General features: G+C 36.5%; 1 protein-coding gene across 1 annotated transcript in view; it reads right to left on the reverse strand.

The window, feature by feature from the left end:
- Positions 1–4079: 4079 nt before the first annotated feature.
- Positions 4080–14911, reverse strand: part of ADGRA3 (adhesion G protein-coupled receptor A3) — a 54557-nt gene continuing 43725 nt past the window's right edge. Inside the window, exons 15-19 of the mRNA XM_027642916.1 lie at positions 11254–11378; positions 10587–10710; positions 8607–8752; positions 6218–6313; positions 4080–6029 (exon numbers count right to left, since the gene is read on the reverse strand). Coding sequence (XP_027498717.1) covers positions 4787–6029; positions 6218–6313; positions 8607–8752; positions 10587–10710; positions 11254–11378 — 1734 coding nt within the window. The 3' untranslated portion in view covers positions 4080–4786. The remainder of the gene's footprint in view (positions 6030–6217; positions 6314–8606; positions 8753–10586; positions 10711–11253; positions 11379–14911) is intronic.

Raw genomic sequence — 14911 nt, forward strand, 5'->3', positions numbered from 1 at the left:
GCAGGCAGCAGAGAGGCCCGATCAGCAGCACCAGCTCTGCAAGGGCTTTTTAAGACATGGCTGATCAGTGAACATCAGACAGAGGCCACTTTCCTCAGCACCTGTAGCCAAGGACGGCTATTTCCTACCTGCTTGTACGGAGGCAAGTTTCAGTGGTGAGGTGGTGTTGGTGGGCTAGTATTACAGAGGCAAAACTTTGTCATATTTACAATCTTACTAATCTAAGAGTTTTCAAAATTTAAGTCTTCCATATAAAACAAATTGTACATCTGTATTCACAGATCCCACCACTCAATTTCCTCCTCCATCTCCCCAGATATGCATATTCAACCAATCTTAGAACCAGAGAAGGTATATAAATCTAATTTAAACTAAAACCAAACTCCTACAACACAATAGACCCCGTTTTTGAAGACAGGGATTAAAAAATCACATTTAAATTATTTTACGTTAATCTTGAACTACAAGAACCGTATTTCTCACAGATATCTATGCCATTAATCTCTAACATCTAGAAATTGTGACCCAACAAAACCAACGCAAACTGATCCTTCACTTTGCTCAGGGATGTGAAAAAGTAGCAATACTACTCATCAACAGCTTCAGCAAGCAGCAGCGTTAACAGAGAACTGGTAAAAATGGAATTAAGCAAAAACAAAAGAACTTAGCAAAAAGTAACTGTTTCTTCCAACACCTGAAATATTCCTTAACCTACACAAAGTTAAAATAATTAGCATCAAAGGTGTTCCAATAACACATTACGTCTGAGCAAACAGTGATACAGAGAGCACTTCATTCAGTAAAAGGTAAAATATCTGTACCTTCATGTCTTAATCATACATTCAAGCAATGACTGTTGCATGTGCTAATCGTCTTTGCAGATGTTCATCAAGAAAGTGAAAAGTCCTTTTCGAAAACATCTTTTTGCTCATGATAGTTTTTTCAAAGGTGTCTCTCTAATCCAAAAGTGAGTTTTATTTCCTACATGTATTTCCTACATTTCCACATGTATTAAATAACAAAAATACTTATGTATAATATAGTACTGCTACCACAACTCAATTTTTAAGCAACAAATGGAATAGGATTTTAAGTACTTGGCTACTTGGTTACCCAATTCAGACTTGTCACTGTTGGGTGTTCTAGTTAAGTGTATCTGAGCACAGCTACAGGTCTGACATTCTCTGTACTCAAATACTGTGTTAAACAATTTGCAATGTATGGACCCAGTCAGGTAATTACTGTAGCCTCTAGTAGTCAGTTTGATAGTCTGAATTGGTCTTGGATGCATTGTACAAACCTCTGTGACAGGACAATGTTGTTAGGATTTGGGTTCTATTTTTCCTTCTTGTGAGTAGCTACCATTTAAAAATTCTTTAAGGAACATTTTGACAAGCGTATGACTCAGTTTTGATTGCTATTCTATTTTCCTGATTTCAAGAGAGTAGATTTTAGCTTGTATCCGGCCTTACAGTTACCATACGGATAAGCACTCAACAAAAGAAACTTAAAGATACTACCAAATAAAATAATTTAAGCAAATATCCAAATATATATAAAGTGTTTACATTTTAAAGCTATTTGGCAGTGTATCTAATGCATCTTAGACAACTGAATGCTTTGTAATTGCTGTTTGTGGGTTGTTATTTGGTGTAGGGGCATTCCTCTTGGTGGCAAAAATACATTTTTGGATCTAGAAGTCAAACCCAGCAACTTGATCCTATCCCATTCCAAGTGCAGCAGGTCATGAAAACTGAATTGCAGACAGTGAGTGTAAGGGCATGTGCCAAGAGCAGCAATCATCTCTGAGATGAATTTGTATGTTGCACAACTGGCAGCAATTTAATCATTGAGGGCTCTTCAGATATAGTCTGTAGCCCAAACCCAGATACTTTTAGATTATATTTAATCAGTTGTCTACACTAATACAAATAATTTAAGCCTACTTTATATTATCTTTAAAATTATAGTGCTAGAAAAATATAATCCATATATAATATGGAAAAATGTCAAAACAGCCATAGATTGATTATTATCTGAACAAGGTATGACAGGGACTTAGAGCAAGATCAGTTATCCTTTAGAATCCACTTGCCCATTGCTTATAGCACTTGCCACCTTTTGCACAGGTTTTGTTGGAATTGAACACTAGTTTAGTCTTTCTTGAAACTGATCCTGAAAATGCCTTTAAAATTAATTCTATGTGTAATATTTCTGCATAGCTTGATAGTTTGCCCTGTTTTGATAAGGTGATAAAGAATAAGCTCTTCTCTAAGTACCTAATAACTATCACTAGCCTTGGTACATATAGGGTCATTAATGTAGAAATATTTCTTAAATCATCGCACTAATAAACATGCTCGGTTCACTCACCACTATAAACATAGCTACATTTGCTTTTAATATAAGAAGTGCTTTGGCTCAGATGATAACAAATTAAGACATTATTCTCTGATATAGGCAGACAAACACTGCACAATACACTTATCTGTTGTGTTTCTCATGAAGAATCTTAAATTGAAAGAACCTATGTAACAGAAAGGTGGAAGGCAGGTTATAAGACTAAAAAAAAAAAAAAGTGGAGTTATTCAGTGTAGTATCTTATTAAGGAAATTGGAAACAGAAAATCTTCAGGATTTTTCATATATTCTTTCCAAATAGTGTAAAGCAAGCTTCTTTTCAGAGCTGTAATTAAACTTTGCATGAAAAACCACCTATATCATTCCAATGGAAAAAACCCCCACCACACAGTTTTGCCCTTCTGTGGAACAATGAGAAAATAACTACAATCATTAATCAGATACCTAAAGGAGAGCAGATAACACAAAGTGGGGCAGTTTGTATTATCTACAAAAAAAAAGGGAGAGACTAGAAACAGCAGTAGTTAAAGCTGGTTGTCACCCTGATAACAGTGAGTGTATTTGCCCATTTATAATAGTGGCAGAACAGACTTTGAAAAGCGTCACCAGGTTTAGAAGAAGAAGGGTATAAGCACACCCTGGTTTATAGCTAAGAAACTTTTGATGGTTTTACCAAGGATAGGGATTGAGGTGAGGAAAAAAAAAGTGTCAGTAGGAAAAAGGAGTTGATTGCAATGAGGCATACGTGAAAAATCATTAGAGTTTGCAGCCAGATGGACAATTCTGAAGTTCAGAGCTAAACCAGGCATTTAAAAAGGAACAGATGAGCCAAGGATCTCCAGCAACTGTGACGGCCTCACGGTGTGCAATACAAGTGACATGTACAGGGGAGCAGAGAGGCATCATGTCAGAGTGCTGTTAACTGTGACCTCAGGGAATGCATTAACAAACATTTTTTTTATTTAATACATGTGGTTTTAGAAAAATGGGTATCAGTACCAGAAACAGGTAAAACCCTGAGCACTACTCTGCAACTGCAACATCAAATTTGTCACAGCAGCAGGATGACACAAAATATGATCCTGTTTACATTGAGGTGTCGGCAAGTATAGAAAAGTATAAAACCCCTCATAATTGATAAATAAGCTATTCTAGATTTCATTTTATATAAAGTATTTTTAGCTTGACTCTTATTTTTAATTACACTGTAATTAAATTTAAATTAGCTTAACTTTTATTTTTCAAAATTTGCATTGTTGTAATAAATTGTATTATTGTACATTATTGTAAAATATTAGCTATTTGTTCTGCAGGAATTTACATACTTTTTAAACTGATAATCTGATTTACATAGTTCTGCTACTGAAACTTCATTGTGTTTTTTTTAAATACAGACACTGTAGTATTGGAGATTATTCTGCAAGGGAGTGAAAATTGAACTCTGAACTCAAAATGCTCTCTCACAAGTCAGGTTGTACGGTGACACTGAACTCGAAGACTCTGATTTTGCATACTTATCATATTCTTACCAGGTTATTCCATGACCACCTAACAAAATACCTGCACTATTACTCTCCCACATTATTGCAACAGAATGTGTTTTTACTGGTATTTACTGATGACCTTTGCAAATAAGCATCTGTTGTCTGAGACTGTTCATAACCTTCTCAAATACAAACAATTAAAAAAAATTAAGAAAACTCCAGATGAGTCAGGTAATTATGAGGGCAAAACAGATTATTATTCAAAAACATTACTGAGTAAGCTAAAATTCTGTGCAATTGCAATAAAGTAAGTCACAACTATCTAAAAATATAACTAACTTATGCAGCAAGTACAAGACAATGATTTGGAGAAAACAAGTTGCCTGTATACTAAAAAATCCCTTTAAAACACAGTTTCTTCATTTCAACGAAAATTCTAGGCCTTATGAAAGTGACTGAGCTATTTGTACTGTCTGTTTGAGACACCAAGCATTTTCTTTAGTAACTGAAGCTCCTAATTTTCAGATACTGAACTAGTAAAATCAAGATGGCATTCAGTGCAATAATATTTAAAAAAACCCAAAAAATAAGTCCAACTTTTCGCTGCTTGGGAAAGTACTATTTATTATACATTTAAATACAAATTTGAAATGTGTTGTGGACACATCTGCAGGGTTACAGGTAAAAAATAAAAATGTACAAAGTTGTGTTCTGCATCTCTCAAGACCGATGTTTCAAAAAAATTTTCACAAAATACCAAGAGTTCATCTTTGTAAGAACAGGAAGGATAATAACACATACAATCTTTTGCTCAGCAGATTATCTTTGTTCCCTCCCTCCATAAAGTACCTAGAGTTTGTAAACAGTCCTTAAAAGTGTTAATAGCTTCCAGGAATGTGTAATCACAGTTTGTATGGACTTGTCCCATAATGAATTACAACGCTACACAGTAGTTTCGTGTTTCCATAACCCAGTTCTAATGTTACCAGTACTGTCTGCAGTGAGCAAGGGTCCGTCCTGTCCACTGCTTTTAAGTGGTCCATTCTGAATGGCTAAATTTAAGCCATAAGATTTTTGTTGGTTTTCCAGTTCAGCCACTATTGGTTTCCTTGGAATATCTTTTTTGTTGTTGGTAGCTATTGTTTTTTCAGTATTCCTACTACTTTTTGGAAGTGTACTGCAAGCATCACTGCTGTCTTGTTGGGACTGGTTATACTGGCGTTCTCTATACGCCAAATAGGCTCTTCGGCTCCTTGAGTGCCCTTCACTGTTGCTTTGTCGAGTTTTGGGTAAGCCATTTTGCACACTTCCTTCCACACTTGTGGGAACGTCATATGCATATTCCCTCAATACTGCAAGCCTGCTGGCACGATGACCCTTGCTTCTGTTCTTGTGATGCCGACTCGGGTGCCCGTTTGTCCGAAACTGTACCTCTAAGGGAGCTACATGCATTTTGATATCATTATCTACTGAATGTTCAGTCAGACTGTTATCAAGCTGAGGACCTGTGTTCAACGGCAGAGAAGTAGGGTGGCACTGAGCTGCTGCAGCTTGTAAGTTAGTTAGTTTACAACCTTGAGACGAGTTTTTTAGGCTTGAGGCACTTTTATTTGTGCATGAGGATTCTGCGCTACTGTTGGTGCATTTTGGGGCCTCTCCGTTGGTTCCGCTGGAACTGGAGGGCTGCACATTTACCTGCACTGAATACGTACTCCTTCCCGGGCAGCAAGTTGTTATCCAAGCGTGCCTGACATCTTCCCTGTTAATGCAATGGTGTACCATAAGAAAGGCACTGAGGCATAAACATGTTGCCCCAAAAAAACAGCTGAAGATCAGGTCCATGGGATAATACAGGGAAACGGATAGAGCTCCAAAGATCCACAGTGTGACATACAAAACCAAAGTAAGGCCGACTCCCAGAAGCTGTGCTTGAAAACTGTGCTCGTTCTCCAAAGCAGATGTGGAAACCAGTGACACTGACAATGAATCCTGATGAGCCAGTTCCCCGTGTTCGTTGGTGGCCAGACGCTGCTGTTCCTCAATGGGTTCCTTAAGTTCATATTTGCGTTCAGGGTGACGTTTTAGTTGTATAAATATGCTGAGAAAATACATACAGTTTATGAAAATTATAAAGCTAGCTGGTCCATAAAATGCTCCTAAGCTAGGTTCCCAAGTCATCCAGCAACTGTAAAAGAAACAAAACAAAGAACTAAAATTAACATCGTCTCACAAATCACTTATCTTTTATCAGTTCATTGAAATGATCTTGGCTGTGCTACATTTTCTGGAGGAATCAGAATTAATTGCAACAAGTATTGAGAGAAAAGTAAAGCTATGAAATCTTTTCAGAATTCTCAGTTATATGGTACTTACTAAGGAGCATTAGGTCTGCTGCCGTAATTTCGGATGTTTGCTGCAGCTGTTATTCCACAAACTATGATAGGGATCCCTCCACCAATAAGGTAGAACCTAAAAAGGAAATCCAGTATATCAATGTCTGCTTCATGGCAGTTACTATGAAAGAAATAACAGCTTTCCAGAATTTGAGAAATATGCAAGTTTTTTATGAAAATAAGGTGAATAAGCTTTGGGCTTTGGCAATATCAATTCTTCTCTAAGTCTTCCTCACAACACTTTTTCTCCTCCTGTTGTAAGCTGCCTCTCCCTCACAGCTGCTCACTCCCACCTCCCACTTGCAGACACTGAACAGAAGTATACAGCATTAGAAGGAAGAAGCAAAAGCTGACAGTCAGAAGTTGTAAACTGTTAGAAGAGAATATGAAAACTTAAAAGGAAAATAGTAAGTGGTATGCCTCGTGTTCTAGAGATGAACTTGCCTAATATATGCTGTTAGGAAAATGAGCCATAAGAACTCACACTACTTGGAATTTTTTTGGGGTGGATGGCTTTGGTGGATGGCAAGTTGGTTTTTTTTTAATTTTAATGGACTCTGTAATTTTACAGTATACATCTCCTGCTACCCTGTGGGGGTATTAATGAAAACTATACACCTTCACAAGGACAAAGGACATATGTTGTTGGAGTATTTTTTCATTCCAATTTCTATGAATTCACACTGAATTCATTAGTGGTAGGTCAGTTATTACTGACATTCATTCCAATTAATGGCACTCAGTCCTGCAGCTTACATCAAACCAGTCCAAATTCAGATCAGAACACACAAGTGAAAACTACTACTGTGACATATGGGTAAGCAGTTTGTTTTATCAACAAGAGAGACCTATTCTGATGGTTCTGGACATTTCACCAGAAATTGCTCCTGTATCACTTGACACACAACAGTCTGAAATAAATTAAAACTTTCTTGTAAATTGAGATACACTGAGCATATTATTTAGTTGCTGAATCCTACAAAGATTAAATTCTGACATTGGTTTATTCTGTATCTCGATGCAGTAATCAGAAGCTGGCCAGATGGAGCAGATTTTTGTGGCAGTATGGGTACTACACAACAGGTGATTTTATTTTGAACATATGTCTAGAAGACAACAAAAAAAAAAAATAACTTTCTGTGGCTCTTCCATGCAAAAACATCACACATCTATCTAACTGAGGAAATTCCTGATCTGCAAGAAGTTGTACACCGAGGAAGTCTGAAAAATCTAAAGCATGTTTGTTCTGTTCCGATACTTGTCTCCAGAGTTGCCACCACTGTCACTCATGAGGTGTTCAGATCTGAAATTGCATGTTTGTGTTTATGTCTATGCAAAGCTGAGCCTGTGAGACTGGTAATTTTATTGCAACATTTTCCAAAGCAAGAACTTCTAAACAAATAATAAGGGATGAGGGGGAAAAAAAGTCATAACAGATGTTAAAAAGACTATTCAGTATCCTGCTGGAAGGCACAGCTGGTGGTGAACATACAGTGAATACAACAAATTTACTTCTTCTTAAAAGAATAAAAGTTAAGGAAGGCAAATATAGTAATGAAGTGGTATAAATAGTTACCTTCTAACTTACCAATTAAATACTTCTATATGCTGTATATAGTACTGCAAATTTTACTTGAAGATAATCAGAAAAGCATTTCTATTTTTCTTCAGTCTCTGTACTTCAAAAATCAAGCTCTTTAAATATTTGTCTATAACCAATCAAAGGTAATCAACTTCTGCCACCTTGTGGAGAGTTTCAGCGTAGCAGTTTTTAATTAATATCCCCGGGCCCAGGAGGCAACACGAACAAAGTATTATAGTATTTTCTATGAAGAACATGTCACACAAGGTAAATTTTATAATTAGTTTGTCCCATCTCCGGGATTTCAGAAATAAAAATTCTACGAGGAATGCTTCACAAGAACACTATTTTCATTTGATAATAAGTGACACCCCTGTTTTTCAAATTATTTGGAAACAATCTTTGGAAAACATATTAAACTTTATTTACTGAAATTGCAGTGTTTTTTAACTGTGTGATAATACAGTTCTGCACATTCTTTCTTCTATGATAATTTAATGGGTTGTGTTGCTTTTTAAAGTCTCTATCAGACCCTCAGTGTGATGCTGAAACACTACCAATTTCTTAATTGACATATCATCAACACAGCTTTGCATCTGTAATACACAAAGACCAACAATCCTTCAGCTCACCCTCCTTAATATAATGCTGAGGAACAGAAAAATCTGGAAGGAACTTTATTGACCTGGAAAGAACAAAACAGCAGTGACCTGTTACATTTTCTGCTCAGAATATAAACATAGCAACCTGGGAAATAATGACTCACAAAAACAAACAACAGGCTCACCTCAGCATTGGTCTGGGTGGAGGAGGTGGCTCATCAGGATCTTCACACCTTTTTGCCTTTTTGGTTACCTGCTTGTAAATATTACGAGATGTCACTCCCAACCACAGTACTGTTGCAAGAGTGGAATAATGGAGAATTATCCCAACCTTAAAACAAAACCAAGCAACAAAAAAAGAATTAACTCCCAAACACTTCCTTTCTACTGAGTAAATACATTAACCATTAAACACACAACTCGCTATAATGGAAAAAACCCACATCTCTTATTTTATGACTGTTCTAAGTGTCAAATCATTGTAGTTTTCAAAAAAAGTAAAATATGATGTGCAAACCCATTTTTGCATCAGCTCAATCTGGAATGGCTACACAGCTGTTGCTGCTTCTAATGGAAGGATAACTTACTAATGAGGGAAGAACTTTACTAACAAAAATTTTTCAGATTACATATCAATCATACACTTTAGGAAACTGTATTTTACAAAAGACTTAACTTTAAAGTGTCTTGTGTTACAGGTATTATTCAAATTGAAACAAGTAAGGGAACAGCAAACTAATAATACTGTGATAAGTATGCAGCAGGTGGCAAAATAGAGACAGGGATTTTAATATAATGCAAAAATAGAGAAAGTGTTAGATATTTAACCAGCCCAAACATTAATAAAAAGTCTGCTTCACAGCAGAATCTGTTTGTCCTTACTTATAGGGCAACACTGTCATGACAGCACAAAAACAGAATGGAAGAGGTAACACTTTAGTTCCTGATGACTGCAATTTTCAATCACCAGTAAAAGCACAACTTTCAAACAGTCCATCTGTAACACAGGATTGCTCCTGAAGGATTAATGTCTCCAACGTAAGAAAAAAAGTATGTGTGTATGTGTGTGTGCGTACACGTGTACGTGTACATAGGAGAAAGATCAGGGATATTTTTCATTGCAACATTTTGACCTGTCAACCCTAGTGTAAATTCAAACAAAAAGCACTATGGAATATTACAGTGAGCAATTAGAAACTTTTTTTGAATCACTGGACGCAAAGAGAAAACATGAAAAAAATCCACTGACATTTTTCCAAAGCAGCAACTGCTATTATACTAAAATACTGCAACTGAATTGGAGACAGCCAAATCTCAGAAGAGCAAATCATTAAAAAAGAGAAGTCTCAATAAAGCTAGTGATGTTTGTTTAGAGAAAGCACACAGGCTTGAAACACTTCTCTCTCCCTTCCCTTCAGTTATACTGAGCAAATGGAAATAAGTACTTTAATACCAGATTTCACATGATTTGTAAAGGTCACATACAGGCCTATAAAATAGTTTTACAATAAGTAAGTCTCAAAAATAAAAATAACAGACAAAGCTTATTTATTGTGACAGCATTTTGGGAAAAAAATTTCTGCTGCACTTCTGAAATGCTTTTCTGGTTTTCCAGTACTGAACTAGTTTTATCTTCACGACTCCTTGAAAATAAAAGAGAATCTCTAACTCTGTTATGAAGACAGAAAGAGTTGGAGTTGTTCAGCCTCTAGAAGACCTTATAGCACCTTTCCAGTGCCTAAACTGGGCTACAAGAGAGATGGAGAGGGATGTTTTACAAGGACATGTAGTGACAGGACAATGGGTAATGGCTTTAAACTGAAAGATTAGATTAGATAGAAGTAATGTGGGTGGTAAAATACAAGCACAGGTTGCCCAAAGAAGTGGCAGATGCCCCATTGAAGGTCAGGTTGGACTGGGGCTCTGAGCAACCTGATCAAGTTGAAGTTGTCCCTCCTTATTGCAGAGGCATTAGACGAGATAACTTTAAGGTCCCTTCCAACCCAAACCATTCTATGATTCTAAAACCAAAACAAAACATTAGTTTTTGTCTAAATTTTACATTCTGATGAATGCCTATACAGCACTAAAGTTCTGTAGAAGGCAAGGGGTGCAAATACAGAAGCATGAAACTGATTTTTTCGAGTGTTTTTCTGTTTACTTACTGCTTGGCAAATGCTGGCATTCCTGGTCTGAGTTATGCCTCCAATAAACATCACACATGTCAGGAAAATATGAAAGCTTAGGTTAACTAGCATATGCCAGCTTTTTACACTGATCCTGATCACACTGTTAAAAGAAAAAAATTAGACAATATAAAACACAGCTGACATTCCTGGTTTTCAGAAACCAGCAAGATACACATGATAAATGACATATAATTACTGTTAATGATTGTTTGACTACTACATACTTTGTAAACAAATATGATCTCTGGTCTCTATCACAGGAAATTAAAACACCCTCCTATTAACCAGCTTTATACATCTATTTTGGGCCTGATTTAAAAATTTTAGGCTTTCAAGCTTTCACATCAACAGAAATGTAAAAGGCTGAACAGTTTGTTAAATTCTACCATCATTCTTGAATGGTCTTTACTTTCATCATGAAGGAAAAGCCAAAAATCAAAGGAAAGACATGGTTATGAGAGCTAAATTATCATACTCAAGAAAGATGAAATAGCTATTTGCTTAACTGTTAGTCTTCATCAACAATTTTTATAGGGAAAGAACAAATGCATATTACTATATCATGCTCCAATCAAAAAGAAAAGTTAGTCAGTCCTAAGCATGTTAAAACTAATTGTTTTAGTCTAGTAATTTTGATTCATACCTGTGATGGTATATGTAACTGACCATGATCATCAACAGACACATTAGCAAAACCACGGCAGTGGCATAAGTTACTGGATGCAAAAGATCAGCTGGCTGTGTATATAATTCAGCTTCTGTCAAGTCCTGACAACAAAACCAAAAATAACATTAGTCCACTGTATCTTACTATTTTTGAGGGTTGAGAAATGACAAAGCAAACACAAATTAAAAAGTAACAGGAACCTTCCAGATAAAATGTCTTCCTTCCCTCCCCACTCCCCCCAGTTTGACTATCCAATTATTTATTTGATGTTCCTGGGTTTCTTCTGCAATTACCTGCTATTCTGGCTGACTCTTATAAATACAGTCACTAATCTTACAGCAGTAAACTTCATATATGCTTGAAGTTACAAAGACGTAAGCAGCTTAGACACATACCATTTTCTTCGTCTTAAAATACTTGTGTGTACAGCATGTAGAACAACTGTGTGTTTAAGTTATGGTTATCTTCTTCAACAACCCAAAGAACACTACAGAAAGTGACCTCAGCAATTCTGTGAATGATGCTATAGACTGAGGGGACTGAACAGAGTGGAGGATACTCAGAGGGATGTCGGTGAGCCAGAGAAACGGGTTGATAAAACATCATGACATTTAGCAAAGGAAAACATTAAAAGATCTGCATCTGGGATGAAATAACCCCATGCACACAAAAATATCGGCTAGGTACTGTACCGATCAGAAAACAACCAAAGAACCACTTGAGGAACTGGTAGACAAAAGCTGACCCCAAGTCAGGCTACAGGTGACACCGCTAAGGCCACCCTTGTGTGAGCACAAAGACAGCACATGGGTGAGCTGATAATTCCCTTCTGTTCAGCACTGTGCAGCACTCTCCTCAATTTGAGGCTCCCCAGCACAAGAAAGGCACTGACATACTGGATGGAGCAAGTCTAACAGATCACCAGGATGATCAGCAGGCTGAAATGTCTGAGGCTGAAGATGTCTTGAGTCTTTAAGGAGGAATGGAAGAGGGGAGAAATCTCATTATTATATTGAACTACCTACTGGGGTGCTATAACGAAAACGGAGCCAAACTCTTCTTGGAGCTGAACCATGAAATGATGAAAGGCAACAGACAGTATTACCAGCAACATGGAAAATTATGATTAGATACAGGAAAAAAATTCTGAAGTGGTCACATACTGCCCAGAAAGACTGTGCCCTTGGAGATACTGAAAGCTTGAATGAATATGACCTAGAGCAGTATGATTTGACTTTAAAGGTAGTCAAACTTTGAGCTGGACCAAAGGGCACCAGATGTTCCTACCAGACTGTTATTCTATGATTACTGTTTGACCAGAACAGATAGTTGATTACTCAAAGAATTCAACAGCTCCATAGCATCAATTAAGTTTTCTGAATTCACTCTGAGGTGACATTTCATTTCCTGAAGAAACAGTTCTGTTTGGAAGCAGTTACAATTTATGAAACTTCCAGGGGTGGACATACACAGACAACACGATGACTCAAAACAACCCCTTCAGTCCCTTCCAGCACAAAATAAAGCAATTCTTCTTAGCTATGATCAGTGGAAAAATCTATTAAAAATAATTTTTGAGAATGGGTGGATACATAAAATTCTCTCACCTATAATTCTGAGTTAGTCACTCAAAGTTCTAAAGCTGGCAAAGTTCAAAAGTGTGCTAGGGAAAAGGAGAACAAACTTGGCATTCAGAAAGAACAGTAAAACATTACGAGAAAGTTTCAGTTTGTTTTGAGAAAAATCAGTGATATACAATCCAGTTTTAAGCTTAAGACAGGTAATCTGATTTCATAGACAGGAAAAGAGTTTTTGAATTGAGGCTTACAATTAAATTAGAGTCAGTGGTCACTTCACCATTCCTTGAATTGTTTTTTCATCAGAATATAAACGTGTTATTCCTAACTAACTCAACAACCTCATTTCAAACTAATTTCATCGGATTGTCAGTTTGATTCTTATGTGTTTCGTTTTCTTTGGCACTTGGAAAAAGATCATAAGATATTATGCCTCAGGCAGCCAGTGTCATCTGATTTCAACACTACCCATGACCTGGATGATATCCAGCTGGAGATCCCTGGGAACTTGCTGCTCTTACAAGCACGAGCTAATATTTTGTCACATCTGGACCGTGATTAATCGGGGAACTGAAAGTGCAGGACAATTCTGGTTACTGCTTCCAGACTGGCGTCAGGTAGCATGATGTCATGCACATACTGGTGCAAATTTCAAGAACAAGAGGTAAAAATCACAAGATCTACAATAATCTAAAACATCTGAGAAAAACTCAATATGCTTTGCCGAGCTAGCAAAGGCCTTGACCCAATATACACTAACTCAGTGGAATTTTTATCAATTACTGACATTCTTTATCAGACCTACTAAATGGAGTGAGGGGAGCTAACAATGCTATTTCTAAGCTAAACTGATTCTAAATTCAGTAAAAAAGAATGACAGTAAAATAAAAGTAGAAATGACATTAAGAACATTAGGGAGTTTATATTCAACTAGCAGAACTCTTGTTTCTTCTCAACCACCACTGCTGCTTTTTTAACTTTGCTGGAAGCCTATAATAATGAGTTTCCAGGTGAATCTCCTGCTTACCACTTCTATTATTAAACAGTAGTAAAGATAATTTCCAAATAAATACAAAGTTTTACAACTGTACCTCTCTAAATCACTAGATCAGACAACTAGACACTCAGTAATGTTTCCTTTACATTACTGATGTTTACTGACTTTACATGATGTACTGAAATGTATGAAGACAGGTCAATACATTACAATGTGCTTTCTTCTACACACATACATACTAAAGTAAAGTAGCCTAAAAGAGAGTGAAATAACTCTGGTTAAGTTATTCACCATCCAGCCAGGATGATGGACTACCATGTTCAGGTTCCTTCTACCACTGCTGTCCATGTATTTCACGTTAATGAGAATTGCTGAATTAAGAAGCAAACTTCTAAAACTGAACTCAAAAGAACTTCCTCTGAGCCTGGGATCAGAACCCAGACTGTCACAACACGATGAGAGTTTACAAATGAAAAAGGTTATTATAGCTTTTTGGTTAATATATAGATAGGCAGTATGAAAACCTTTTTCAGCAGCCACTTAAGACATCCAGAGCTTCTGCAGTCTATTAACTGTGTCCAAGGAACATATATCAGGTAAGTATTATTACTTTGTGCCCCTCCACCTACCTCCATCCCTCCATTCTCTACATTTTGGTAAACAGTAAATATTAAAGGAATACCACTTTCAACCAAGTATACAATGGGAGCTACCAGCAGAAAGAGAAGACAACTGCCCCTTTCTCTAACTTTTGATTTCTGATTGTCAACAGTTCTCACTATAATTCACAAAAAGATATTCATACAATCTTACCATGTACTAATTTAGAAATAGTCTTTACAGAAGCAGATTGAACATCCTTTTCATTTTTGTTTCTTCAGGTAACAGAAATGTGACCAATTCAAACCATAACCTCCCTTTATATGCATTCTACACATAGAAGTGAAGTTTAATTCCATTTTAAAGAATGCTGTTACATTTAAGGAAAGGATTATATATTTTAAAAATACAAAAAAAGAGAACTCTAGGATTGTAACAGTTTAAAGTAATTTACAACAGT

This window comes from Corapipo altera, unplaced genomic scaffold (genome assembly GCF_003945725.1).
Source record: "Corapipo altera isolate COAL_440 unplaced genomic scaffold, ASM394572v1 22, whole genome shotgun sequence".
In the NCBI taxonomy this organism is placed as follows: Eukaryota; Metazoa; Chordata; class Aves; order Passeriformes; family Pipridae; genus Corapipo; species Corapipo altera.